At 42.0% G+C, this 13941-nt stretch overlaps 1 protein-coding gene across 2 annotated transcripts; it reads left to right on the forward strand.

Annotated features, from left to right (window-relative positions):
* The first annotated feature begins 984 nt into the window (after positions 1-984).
* On the forward strand, positions 985-3301 carry LOC109891796 (olfactory receptor 52N5). Of its 2 annotated transcripts, none has more exons than XM_031826602.1 (2): positions 985-1066; positions 1601-3297. In XM_031826602.1, the coding sequence occupies exon 2, from the start codon at positions 1627-1629 to the stop codon at positions 2563-2565; it is 939 nt and encodes a 312-aa protein (XP_031682462.1). In that variant the 5' UTR covers positions 985-1066; positions 1601-1626; the 3' UTR covers positions 2566-3297. The 2 variants fall into 2 exon arrangements, with proteins under 2 accessions (XP_031682462.1, XP_031682461.1); XM_031826601.1 differs by having other exon boundaries at positions 990-1103; positions 1601-3301.
* The last annotated feature ends 10640 nt before the right edge of the window (positions 3302-13941 follow it).

Here is a 13941-nt window from a genome sequence, read left to right on the forward strand (position 1 = left end):
TTGTTCCAACGACATCCCCAAGTACGTTTTTAGGACATTCTCAGAACATTGTGTCATGATCCCCTGGAGTAAAAAAAAAAAATCTAGTTCTTGGTTTGTTCCAGCGATATCCCCAAGGACATTTTGTGAAAGAATGTCCTAAAAAGGTCCTGAATGTTACCATGGGACCATCATGCGATGTCCCCCTTGACCACCATGAAACTTCCACTTGTGGTCATTGAATGTACCATGGATAACGTCCTATCAGAACAAAATAGGAAACTTTTCATAAGGTTCCCTAATGGACATCAAAATACCTTATTTTAAAATTATACCTTGACCAAACGGGGACCTGTACTGAATGTCTTCTTATGATCCTGAGTAAAAACATGATGTCTTAATGTTCCTAAATCATTTTCAGAACGTTTCAGAAAATCTTTAAAGGGACCCAAAGGGAACGTTGCCTAATGTCCTTAGACATCTCCTGTTTGCTGGGGCATAGAACGGATCTACCACTTATCAGACTTGCTTCCAATAAGAATGACATATCTATAACTCACACATCTATGTGAATTTGGTGAGGTCACCCACAAAGTTACATAATGGACCTTAAACAATAAAAATAATGCACACATGCCCCTATTACTTTGATTGATTGTTAGATGGTGGTGGCTAAAGCTTTCTGACATTTGTGGCTGTTTAAAGAAAACTAAACAGTGGATTACAGTTCCTCCTGGTCAGGATGACAAACCATCTAACATCAAGTTGTAAACTACTGAACTTCCCCTTTAATCTCTTGAACACAAATTACCTTGTAATATTTTGTACATTTGCAAAGCCCAAGTGGACAACATCCCACAAGCCATGTTTGTTACTTTCCTCATTAGCTTCTGGGAATTTGTGTCAATGGAGTCATGACGTACATGTTTACATCCTGACTGACATATTCGTCATCACATTGTGGGTTTTGTTGTAAATAAAAGGCTGTGATGTTGTTTCTGTAGTAAGTCTGGAGGGGTGGGATAGAACACAGGAATCATCTTGGAACACTGAAGACACTGAAGAAAGCTGTAGAAAACCTGCTTATGTTAGTGCTTAACTTCAACTCTTCATGTCAAGGACAGGTATTATATTGCTATCTAGTGTGGAATCGAGTGATTCATATATATAATTTAATGTGTTTTGGTGTATGAAATGTCCATACATACAATCTTATTTGGGTAATGTTGTCTAGTTATCTGGCTATCAAGTAAGGATATTAGCTTACTTAGGTCAGCTGTTTGCAGAATATAGCTATTTAGCTAAATAGCTGAGATCACTTGTGTCATATAAACCTTCCAGAACAATGTATAGCTTTCTTTGCTAGCTAGCTACATCTCGTCTGACTGATGATAGATATACAGCTACCAGCTGGAGCTGGATAGAAGCTAACCCTGAAAAAGCCCCATACCTCAGCAGTTTACCAAATGAACTGGCAGGGAAGCTGCCCCACAGTCTGCCCCTTTAAGAAAACGGTTTATCTGCTACTGCTACCACAAAATCAGTAGATGCTTTTAAAGTTTGTGTTTTGAAACTGATTCCCCAAGTTGTACAACTAATCTTTTCAAATTCTCCTCTCAAGATTCTGAGCTACTCCCTGACCGACGAATGGAGAACCACACGTATCCTAACCACGTTCTCCTCCTGGAGGGGTTAAAGGTCACACAACAGTCCTCGTACCCTGCCTTCATCCTCTTCCTCATTATCTACATCTTCACAATGGTAGCAAACATCGGACTCATATCATTGATCTCCATGGAGAGGAGCCTGCACCAGCCCATGTACATCCTCTTCTGCAACCTGCCTCTTAATGACATAGTTGGTGCTACAGTGATGATACCTCGTCTGTTATGGGACATTTTGACCACAGCTCCTGAGCGATATATCACTTACACGGAGTGTGTCATTCAGGCTTTCTATACTCATGTTTATGCTACAACATCACACACCGTTCTCATGATCATGGCCTTTGACCGGTATGTGGCCATCTGCAACCCCCTGCGGTACGCTACCATCATGACAAACAAAATGGTTATCAGGTTGTCTATGTCTGCCTGGGGGGTGGCCATAGTCTTAGTGGGGATTTTGCTGGGCCTCACCATCCGCCTGTCACGCTGCAGGTCTAACATATTTAACCCTTACTGTGACAACGCCTCCTTATTCAAGCTCTCCTGTGAGAGTGTGCTTATAAATAACATATATGGCTTAATCTTTACTGTTGTGCTGTTTGTCTCGTCCATAGGCAGCATCAGTCTCACCTATCTCAAGATCGCCATTGTATGTCTGAGCAGTAAAAACAGCTCTTTAAACAGCAAGGCCCTGACAACCTGCAGCACACACTTACTGGTCTATCTCATCGTGCTGGGATGTGGGTTTACCATTATCGTCCTCCACCGCTTCCCAGCCTTTGCAGACCTGCGCAAAGTGAGCAGTCTTCTGGGTAGTGTGGTCCCTACTTGTCTCAACCCCATAATATATGGTTTACAGACTAAAGAGATTAAACAGAGGATCTTTAGAGTGTTTCACAGAGCCAAGGTGGCTGCATAATGTGTTAATCTGACAGGAAAATAAATGATATATCCTATGATGAGAACTGTGTGTGGCATTCATGAAACAAGGGTGGGGTGTCTTCTCAGCCATCAGCTGAGGGACCAGTTCTCTTGAATTGTATGCTAAAATGAATTGAAAACCATGATTTCCACAGTGATATTCCACATAAAAAATATGTTTTAAAATGTATAACATACAGCCACCCTTGTATCTGTTAGTACTACTGAAAAATGTCCTCATTCCTGCTCTAAAGCAAATATAAAACTAGGAAGAGCTCTATGTTGTTTTCAAATGGACATTTATTTTCATCTAGTGCAAGGTTTTTAGGGAGTGTTCCATGAATCATTTATAGATTAAATGTCCACATGCAAACCATCATACACGAGTATTACTTTCAATTATTCCATCAAGAGGTCTCTCTTGTTGTGCAAAGTTTTATTTTAAGTTGTGACGCTTACAGAAAAGGCAGAGGCACAAAAATGAAATGTGTGGATACTTTATTTTACAGTGTGCTATTTCCCTGATATTTAGAAAGAACATTGTCAGATTGTAGGTACACAAGAAATCACCTAATGATTACTCTTTAGTTTCTTTTAGATGAATTCAGAACATGTATCAGTACAAAACATATAGTACTGTATCTGGTAGTCTGTACAATGCAAATGAACAGGAATGTACAGTTGTTATTATTTTTGTGTTCCTTATCAATAAACTATTAAATCAAATGTATACAGTTGTGCAATATACATCATGAACCAAATGGTGAACAATAATGTTGTTCGGTTTAGTTTCTAAGAGCATAAACATTTCGTTTTTCTGCCTTCCGAAAAACAATCAATAATTGGAAGTAGTGACTTGGTATTATTTTGGAATCTGAAAATGATTACTCTTTTTAGCCCATACTAAACTATTTTAAAAGTAGAGGCACAGGAGAGGAGCACTTCTTTGGTTTATATTTAATAAATCGGGTGCTCTTTGATCAAGGGATACTATATATATATAAAAAGTTGGTGCTGGATAGTAAACAATGCCAGGAAAGCCTGGAAAGCAAGAATGAATCAAGACACTCTCATTTAGTGTAAAAAATGTAAAAGCCTTTGTTGTTTTAAGGCTTATGTATGGCAAGAATGAAAAAAACACAGCGCTGCGGCTACAACAGCATTCATCCTGGTGACAAAGAATATTGTTGAACAAACAGGTGTATATCCCAACTTTTACAGGAAGTGGTTCAATAAATTATATATATATATATAATTTGCAACACCTCAAAAGAAATGCAAAATCATAAAAGAAAAATACATACTATGTACACATGAGTTCATGTTACCAAACTTAAATAAGAATGGAGAACAAAAAGAAAAAGAAAATCACATATATCTTACAGGAAGGGAGAATAAAACATTTCCCAATTTAGACCCTGCAATACTGTTGATTTAATTTAAAGATCCAGAACGTTTCAAGTTGTAGGAGACGTTTGAGATGGCCATTGCTTTCAGAGAGTTTGGGCTGCCATGGCCAGCATGTCTGTAATGTTTAGCCTTCGGAAACTTATCGTTAGCAGTTCTTATAGCATAAGCATGTTCAGACACCCTGTCCTTGAGCCTTCTCTTAGTACGTCCTATGTAAAATAACCCACATGGGGCTATAAATAATCCAGCCCGTACACCATATACAGTAGGTAGTGTAGCAGTTGCACTTGGTATTTGTTTTTACGATATGATGGCAGTGATTGCAGTTACCACACGGTCTGCGCATATTTATAAACAGCTGGTGCATGACATCTAAGGAAGTCTATAGATTTTGCTCGCCTGAAGTAGAGTATATTGTGATAAATTGCAGGCCACACTACTTGCCTCGAGACTTTTCAGCTATACTTTTCCTGGCTGTTTATTTACCACCACAAACAGATGCTGGCACTAAGACCGCACTCAGTCAGCTGTATAAGGAATAAGCAAACAGGAAACCACTCACCCAGAGGCGGCGCTCCTAGTGGCCGGAGATTTTAATGCAGGGAAACTTAAAATCAGTTCTAACAAATCTCTATCAATATGTTAAATGTGCAACTAGAGGGAAAAAAATTCTAGATCACCTGTACTCCACACACAGAGATGCTTACAAAGCTCACCCTCGCCCTCCATTTGATGAAGCAGATGCTAAAACTACAGGACTGTTTTGCTATCACAGACTGGAACATGTTCCGGGATTCTTCCGATGACATTGAGGAATACACCACATCAGTCACTGGCTTTATCAATAAGTGCATCAAGGATGTCGTCCCCACAGTGACTGTATGTACATACCCCAACCAGAAGCCATGGATTACAGGCAACATTCGCACTGAGCTAAAGGGTAGAGCTGCCGCTTTCAAGGAGCGGGACTCTAACCCAGAAGCTTACAAGAAATTCCGCTATGCCCTGCGACGAACCATCAAACAGGCAAAGCGTCAATACAGGGCTAAGATTGAATCATACTACAACGGTGAAGCACGGCCGCGAGCTGCCCAGTGACACGAGACTACCAGACAGCTAAATCACTTCTATGCTCGCTTCGAGGCAAGCAACACTGAGGCATGCATGAGAGCATCAGCTGTTCCGGGCGACTGTGTGATCACGCTCTCCGTAGCCGACGTGAGTAAGACTTTTAAACAGGTCAAACATACACAAGGATGCGGGCCAGACGGAATACCAGGATGTGTGCTCTGGGCATGTGCTGACCAACTGGCAGCTGTCTTCACTGACATTTTCAACATGTCCCTGATTGAGTCTGTAATACCAATATGTTTCAAGCAGATCACCATAGTCCCCTGTGCCCAGGAACACAAAGGCAACCTGCCTAAATGACTACATACCCGTAGCACTCACGTCTGTAGCCATGAAGTGCTTTGAAAGGCTGGTAATGTCATCAACACCATTCTCCCAGAAACCCTAGACCCACTCCAATTTGCATACCGCCCAAACAGATCCCCAAATTATGCCATCTCTATTGCACTCCCACACTGCCCTTTCCCACCTGGACAAAGGAACACCTATGTGAGAATGCTGTTCATTGACCACAGCTCAGCGTTCAACACCATAGTACCCTCAAAGCTCATCACTAGCTAAGGATCCTGGGACTAAACACCTCCCTCTGCAACTGGATCCTGGACTTCCTGTCGGGCCGCCCCCAGGTGGTGAGGGCAGGTAGCAACACATCTGCCACGCTGATCCTCAACACTGGAGCTCCCCAGGGGTGCGTGCTCAGTCCCCTCCTGTACTCACTGTTCACCCACGACTGCATGCCAGGCACGACTCAACACCATCATTAAGTTTGCAGACGACACAACAGTGATGAGTGACGAGACAGACTATAGTGAGGAGGTCAGAGACCTGGCTGGGTGGTGCCAGAATAACAACCTATCCCTCAACTTAACCAAGACTAAGGAGTTGATTGTGGACTACAGGAAAAGGATCACCGAACACGCCACCATTCTCATGGCAAGGAACTAAAAGGACTTGGCATGGGTCCTGAGATCCTCAAAAGGTTCTACAGCTGCAACATCGAGAGCATCCTGACTGGTTGCATCACGGCCTGGTACGGCAATTGCTCAGCCTCCGACCGCAAGGCACTTCAGAGGGTAGTGCGTCCGGCCCAGTACGTCACTGGGGCAAAGCTGCCTGCCATCCAGGACCTCTACACCAGGCGGTGTCAGAGGAAGGGCCCTAAAAATTGTCAAAGACCCCAGCCACCCCAGTCATAGACTGTTCTCTCTACTACCGCATGGCAAGTGGTACCGGAGTGCCAAGTCTAGGACATAAAGGCTTCTCAACAGTTTTTACCCCCAAGCAATAGACGCCTGAACAGGTAACCAAATGGTTACCCCCGACTATTTGCATTGTGTGCCCCCCAACACCTCTTTTATGCTGCTGCTACTCTCTGTTTATCATATATACATAGTCACTTTAACTATACATTCATGTACATACTAACCTCAGTTTGGCCGACCAACCAGTGCTCCCGCACAATTGGCTAATCGGTCTATCTGCATTGTGGTCCCCACCACCCGCCAACCCCTCTTTACGCTACTCTGCTACTCTCTGTTCAACATATATGCATAGTCACTTTAACCATATACCCGCAATGTACATACTACCTCAATAAGCCTGACTAACAGGTGTCTGTATATAGCCTTGCTACTCTTATTTTCAAATGTCTTATGTTGTGCACTTGAGTGAGGACCCAAAGCGGTTTAACAAAACAGAGTCCTTTAATGTAAAAACACAGGGAAGACATAGATCCTCTTCGGATGTAGAAAATGGCAAAATAGACAACCCTCAGAGAGGGCGACAAATGAAACAGAAAGTCCTTCTGATATTTACAAAAGAGTCCCCTTCTTAGCAGCAGAGGAGAATAGCTGGGTTGCGGCGACAGACTGCTGGTCTCTCTGGGTAGGCGCGGGTCGTAGCGGACAGAGGTACCTGATCACACGTAGCATCAGAAGAACAGGCAGATTCCGACAGGATGGGACAAGGGTGAAGCAAACGAGACGATAGTTTGGTTCTGGCATGAGAAACTCAAACGAGAATCTGACAAAGAAAGAAGCAGGAACAGAGAGAGAAATAGAGACCTAATCAGAGGGACAAAAGGGAACAGGTGGGAAAAGGGTGAACGAGGTAGTTAGAGAAGATGAGGAACAGCTGGGGGAAGGAGAGGAAGAGAAGGTAACCTAATACGACCAGCAGAGGGAAACGGAGTGAAGAGAAAGAACAGGAACAAGACATAATATGACAATACATGACAGTACCCCCCCCCCTCACCGAGCGCCTCCTGGCGCACTCGAGGAGGAAACCTGGCGGCAACGGAGGAAATCATCGATCAGCGAACGGTCCAGCACGTCCCGAGAGGGAACCCAACTCCTTTCCTCAGGACCGTACCCCTCCCAATCTACTAGGTACTGATGACCACGGCCCCGAGGACGCATGTCCAAAATCTTACGGACCCTGTAGATAGGTGCGCCCTCGACAAGGATGGGGGGGGGGGAAGACGAGCGGGGCGCGAAGAACGGGCTTAACACAGGAGACATGGAAGACCGGGTGGACGCGACGAAGAAAACGCGGGAGAAGAAGTCGCACTGCGACAGGATTAATGATCTGAGAAATACGGAACGGACCAATGAACCGCGGGTCAACTTGCGAGAAGCTGTCTTAAGGGAAGGTTTTGAGTGGAGAGCCATACTCTCTGACCGCGACAATATCTAGGACTCTTAGTTCTACGCTTATTAGCGGCTCTCACAGTCTGCGCCCTATAACGGCAAAGTGCAGACCTGACCCTCTTCCAGGTGCGCTCACAACGTTGGACAAAAGCCTGAGCGGAGGGACGCAGGACTCGGCGAGCTGAGACGAGAACAGCGGAGGCTGGTACCCGAGGCTACTCTGAAAAGGAGATAGACCGGTCGCAGACGAAGGAAGCGAGTTGTGGGCGTATTCTGCCCAGGGGAGCTGTTCTGACCAAGACGCAGGGTTACGAAAAGAAAGACTGCGTAAGATGCGACCAATAGTCTGTTGGCCCGTTCTGCTTGACCGTTAGACTGAGGGTGAAAGCGGAAGAGAGACTGACGGAAGCTCCAATCAAACGGCAAAACTCCCTCCAAATTGAGACGTGAATTGCGGACCCCTGTCCGAAACGACGTCTGACGGAAGGCCATGAATTCTGAAAACATTCTCGATGATGATTTGTGCTGTTTCTTTAGCAGAAGGGAGCTTAGCGAGGGGAATAAAATGAGCCGCCTTAGAGAACCTATCGACAACCGTAAGAATAACAGTCTTCCCCGCTGACGAAGGCAGTCTGGTGATAAATCTACGGCGATGTGAGACCACGGTCGAGAGGGAATGGGAAGCGGTCTGAGACGGCCGGCAGGAGGGGAGTTACCGGACTTAGTCTGCGCGCAGACCGAACAAGCAGCCACGAAACGACGCGTGTCACGCTCCCGAGTGGGCCACCAAAAAGCTGGGCGAATGGAAGCAAGCGTACCCCGAACGCCGGGGTGGCCGGCTAACTTGGCAGAGTGAGCCCACTGAAGAACGGCCAGACGAGTAGAAACAGGAACGAAAAGAAGGTTCCTAGGACAAGCGCGCGGCGACGGAGTGTGAGTGAGTGCTTGCTTTACCTGCCTCTCAATTCCCCAGACAGTCAACCGACAACACGCCCCTCAGGGGAATCCCCTCGGGGTCGGTGGAGACTACTGAAGAACTGAAGAGACGAGATAAAGCATCAGGCTTGGTGTTCTTAGAGCCCGGACGATAAGAAATTACGAACTCGAAACGAGCGAAAAACAGCGCCCAACGAGCCTGACGCGCATTAAGTCGTTTGGCAGAACGGATGTACTCAAGTTTCCTATGGTCAGTCCAAACGACAAAAGGAACGGTCGCCCCCTCCAACCACTGTCGCCATTCGCCAAGGGCTAAGCGGATGGCGAGCAGTTCGCGGTTTCCCACATCATAGTTACGTTCCGACGGCGACAGGCGATGAGAAAAATACACGCAAGGGTGGACCTTGTCGTCAGAGAGGGAGCGCTGAGAAAGAATGGCTCCCACGCCCACCTCTGATGCGTCAACCTCGACAACGAACTGTCTAGAGACGTCAGGTTAACAAGGATAGGTGCGGATGTAAAACGATTCTTGAGAAGATCAAAAGCTCCCGGGCAACGGAGAGCTGGTCTTTCCCGATATCTAGAGACAGTAGATCTACCTGTCTGTCAAAATATAATCAGACCCTGTAGATCTCCTGGTCTGTCATAATAATCAAGAAACAGTAGATCAGCTGGTCTGTCAATTATATAGAGCAGTAGATAGATCTTCTGCTGTCATATTATAATAAGACAGTAGATCTAGCTGGTCCTGTCATAATATAATAGAGACAGTAGATCTACTGGTCTGTCATAATATAATAGAGACAGTAGATCTAGCTGTCTGTCATATTATAATAGAGACAGTAGATCTAGCTGGTCTGTCAAATATAATAGAGACAGTATCTAGCTGGTCTGTCAATTATAATAGAGACAGTAGATCTAGCTGGTCTGTCATAATATAATAGAGACAGAATCTAGCTGGTCTGTCATATATAATAGAGACAGTAGATCTAGCTGGTCTGTCATAATATAATAGAGACAGTAGATCTAGCTGGTCTGTCATAATATAATAGAACGTAGAGATCTAGCTGGTCTGTCAAATTTAATAGAGACAGTAGATCTACTGGTGTCATAATATAATAGAGACAGTAGATCTAGCTGGTCTGTCATAATATAAAAGACAGTAGATCTAGCTGGTCTGTCATAATATAATAGAGACAGTAGATCTAGCTGGTCTGTCATAATTAATAGAGACAGTAGATCTAGCTGGTCTGTCATAATATAATAGAGACAGTAGATCTAGCTGGTCTGTCATAATAAATAGACAGTAGATCTAGCTGGTCTGTCATATATAATAGAGACAGTAGATCTAGCTGGTCTGTCATAATATAATAGAGACAGATCTAGCTGGTCTGTCATAATATAATAGAGACAGTAGATCTAGCTGGTCTGTCATATTTAATAGAGACAGTAGATCTAGCTGGTCTGTCATAATATAATAGAGACAGTAGATCTAGCTGGTCTGTCATAATATAATAGAGACAGTAGATCTAGCTGGTCTGTCATAATATAATAGAGACAGTAGATCTAGCTGGTCTGTCATATTATAAGAGACAGTAGATCTAGCTGGTCTGTCATAATATAATAGAGACAGTAGATCTAGCTGGTCTGTCATATATAATAGAGACAGTAGATCTAGCTGGTCTGTCATAATATAATAGAGACAGTAGATCTAGCTGGTCTGTCATAATATAATAGAGACAGTAGATCTAGCTGGTCTGTCATAATATAATAGAGACAGTAGATCTAGCTGGTCTGTCATAATATAATAGAGACAGTAGATCTAGCTGGTCTGTCATATTATAATAGAGACAGTAGATCTAGCTGGTCTGTCATAATATAATAGAGACAGTAGATCTAGCTGGTCTGTCATAATATAATAGAGACAGTAGATCTAGCTGGTCTGTCATATATAATAGAGACAGTAGATCTAGCTGGTCTGTCATAATATAAAGAGACAGTAGATCTAGCTGGTCTGTCATATTATAATAGAGACAGTAGATCTAGCTGGTCTGTCATATTATAAAGAGACAGTAGATCTAGCTGGTCTGTCATAATATAATAGAGACAGTAGATCTAGCTGGTCTGTCATAATATAATAGAGACAGTAGATGCTGGTCTGTCATATATAATAGAGACAGTAGATCTAGCTGGTCTGTCATAATATAATAGAGACAGTAGATCTAGCTGGTCTGTCATAATATAATAGAGACAGTAGATCTAGCTGGTCTGTCATATTATAATAGAGACAGTAGATCTAGCTGGTCTGTCATAATTATAATAGACAGTAGATCTAGCTGGTCTGTCATAATATAATAGAGACAGTAGATCTAGCTGGTCTGTCATAATATAATAGAGACAGTAGATCTAGCTGGTCTGTCATAATATAATAGAGACAGTAGATCTAGCTGGTCTGTCATAATATAATAGAGACAGTAGATCTAGCTGGTCTGTCATAATATAATAGACAGTAGATCTAGCTGGTCTGTCATAATATAATAGAGACAGTAGATCTAGCTGGTCTGTCATATTATAATAGAGACAGTAGATCTAGCTGGTCTGTCATAATTAATAGAGACAGTAGATCTAGCTGGTCTGTCATAATATAATAGAGACAGTAGATCTAGCTGGTCTGTCATAATATAATAGAGACAGTAGATCTAGCTGGTCTGTCATAATATAATAGAGACAGTAGATCTAGCTGGTCTGTCATAATATAATAGAGACAGTAGATCTAGCTGGTCTGTCATATATAATAGAGACAGTAGATCTAGCTGGTCTGTCATATATAATAGAGACAGTAGATCTAGCTGGTCTGTCATAATATAATAGAGACAGTAGATCTAGCTGGTCTGTCATATATAATAGAGACAGTAGATCTAGCTGGTCTGTCATAATATAATAGAGACAGTAGATCTAGCTGGTCTGTCATAATATAATAGAGACAGTAGATCTAGCTGGTCTGTCATATATAATAGAGACAGTAGATCTAGCTGGTCTGTCATAATATAATAGAGACAGTAGATCTAGCTGGTCTGTCAATGTAATAGAGAAAATTGATCTTGCTGGTCAGTCATAATATAATAGAGACAGTAGATCTAGCTGGTCTGTCATATTAAATAGAGACAGTAGATCTAGCTGGTCTGTCATAATATAATAGAGACAGTAGATCTAGCTGGTCTGTCATAATTATAGAGACAGTAGATCTAGCTGGTCTGTCATAATAATAGAGACAGTAGATCTAGCTGGTCTGTCATATATAATAGAGACAGTAGATCTAGCTGGTCTGTCATAATATAATAGAGACAGTAGATCTAGCTGGTCTGTCATAATATAATAGAGACAGTAGATCTAGCTGGTCTGTCATAATAATAATAGAGACAGTAGATCTAGCTGGTCTGTCATAATATAATAGAGACAGTAGATCTAGCTGGTCTGTCATAATATAATAGAGACAGTAGATCTAGCTGGTCTGTCATAATATAATAGAGACAGTAGATCTAGCTGGTCTGTCATAATATAATAGAGACAGTATCTAGCTGGTCTGTCATAATATAATAGAGACAGTAGATCTAGCTGGTCTGTCATAATATAATAGAGACAGTAGATCTAGCTGGTCTGTCATAATATAATAGAGACAGTAGATCTAGCTGGTCTGTCATAATATAATAGAGACAGTAGATCTAGCTGGTCTGTCATATATAATAGAGACAGTAGATCTAGCTGGTCTGTCATAATTATAATAGAGACAGTAGATCTAGCTGGTCTGTCATAATATAATAGAGACAGTAGATCTAGCTGGTCTGTCATAATATAATAGAGACAGTAGATCTAGCTGGTCTGTCATAATATAATAGAGACAGTAGATCTAGCTGGTCTGTCATAATATAATAGAGACAGTAGATCTAGCTGGTCTGTCATAATATAATAGAGACAGTAGATCTAGCTGGTCTGTCATAATATATAGAGACAGTAGATCTAGCTGGTCTGTCATAATATAATAGAGACAGTAGATCTAGCTGGTCTGTCATAATATAATAGAGACAGTAGATCTAGCTGGTCGTCATAATATAATAGAGACAGTAGATCTAGCTGGTCTGTCATAATATAATAGAGACAGTAGATCTAGCTGGTCTGTCATAATATAATAGAGACAGTAGATCTAGCTGTCTGTCATATTATAATAGAGACAGTAGATCTAGCTGGTCTGTCATAATATAATAGAGACAGTAGATCTAGCTGGTCTGTCATAATATAATAGAGACAGTAGATCTAGCTGGTCTGTCATATTATAATAGAGACAGTAGATCTAGCTGGTCTGTCATATTATAATAGAGACAGTAGATCTAGCTGGTCTGTCATAATATAATAGAGACAGTAGATCTAGCTGGTCTGTCATATTATAATAGAGACAGTAGATCTAGCTGGTCTGTCCAATTATAATAGAGACAGTAGATCTAGCTGGTCTGTCATAATATAATAGAGACAGTAGATCTAGCTGGTCTGTCATAATATAATAGAGACAGTAGATCTAGCTGGTCTGTCATAATATAATAGAGACAGTAGATCTAGCTGGTCTGTCATAATATAATAGAGACAGTAGATCTAGCTGGTCTGTCATAATATAATAGAGACAGTAGATCTAGCTGGTCTGTCATATATAATAGAGACAGTAGATCTAGCTGGTCTGTCATAATATAATAGAGACAGTAGATCTAGCTGGTCTGTCATAATATAATAGAGACAGTAGATCTAGCTGGTCTGTCATAATATAATAGAGACAGTAGATCTAGCTGGTCTGTCATAATATAATAGAGACAGTAGATCTAGCTGGTCTGTCAAATATAATAGAGACAGTAGATCTAGCTGGTCTGTCATAATATAATAGAGACAGTAGATCTAGCTGGTCTGTCATAATATAATAGAGACAGTAGATCTAGCTGGTCTGTCATAATATAATAGAGACAGTAGATCTAGCTGGTCTGTCATATATAATAGAGACAGTAGATCTAGCTGGTCTGTCATAATATAAAAGAGACAGTAGATCTAGATGGTCTGTCATTTAATAGAGACAGTATCTATAGCTGGTCTGTCATAATATAATAGTCTGTAGATCTATCTGGTCTGTCATATTATAAAAGAGACAGTAGATCTAGCTGGTCTGTCATAATATATAGAGACAGTAGATCTAGCTGGTCTGTCATAATATA

This window comes from Oncorhynchus kisutch, linkage group LG6, assembly GCF_002021735.2.
Source record: "Oncorhynchus kisutch isolate 150728-3 linkage group LG6, Okis_V2, whole genome shotgun sequence".
Classification (NCBI taxonomy): domain Eukaryota; kingdom Metazoa; phylum Chordata; class Actinopteri; order Salmoniformes; family Salmonidae; genus Oncorhynchus; species Oncorhynchus kisutch.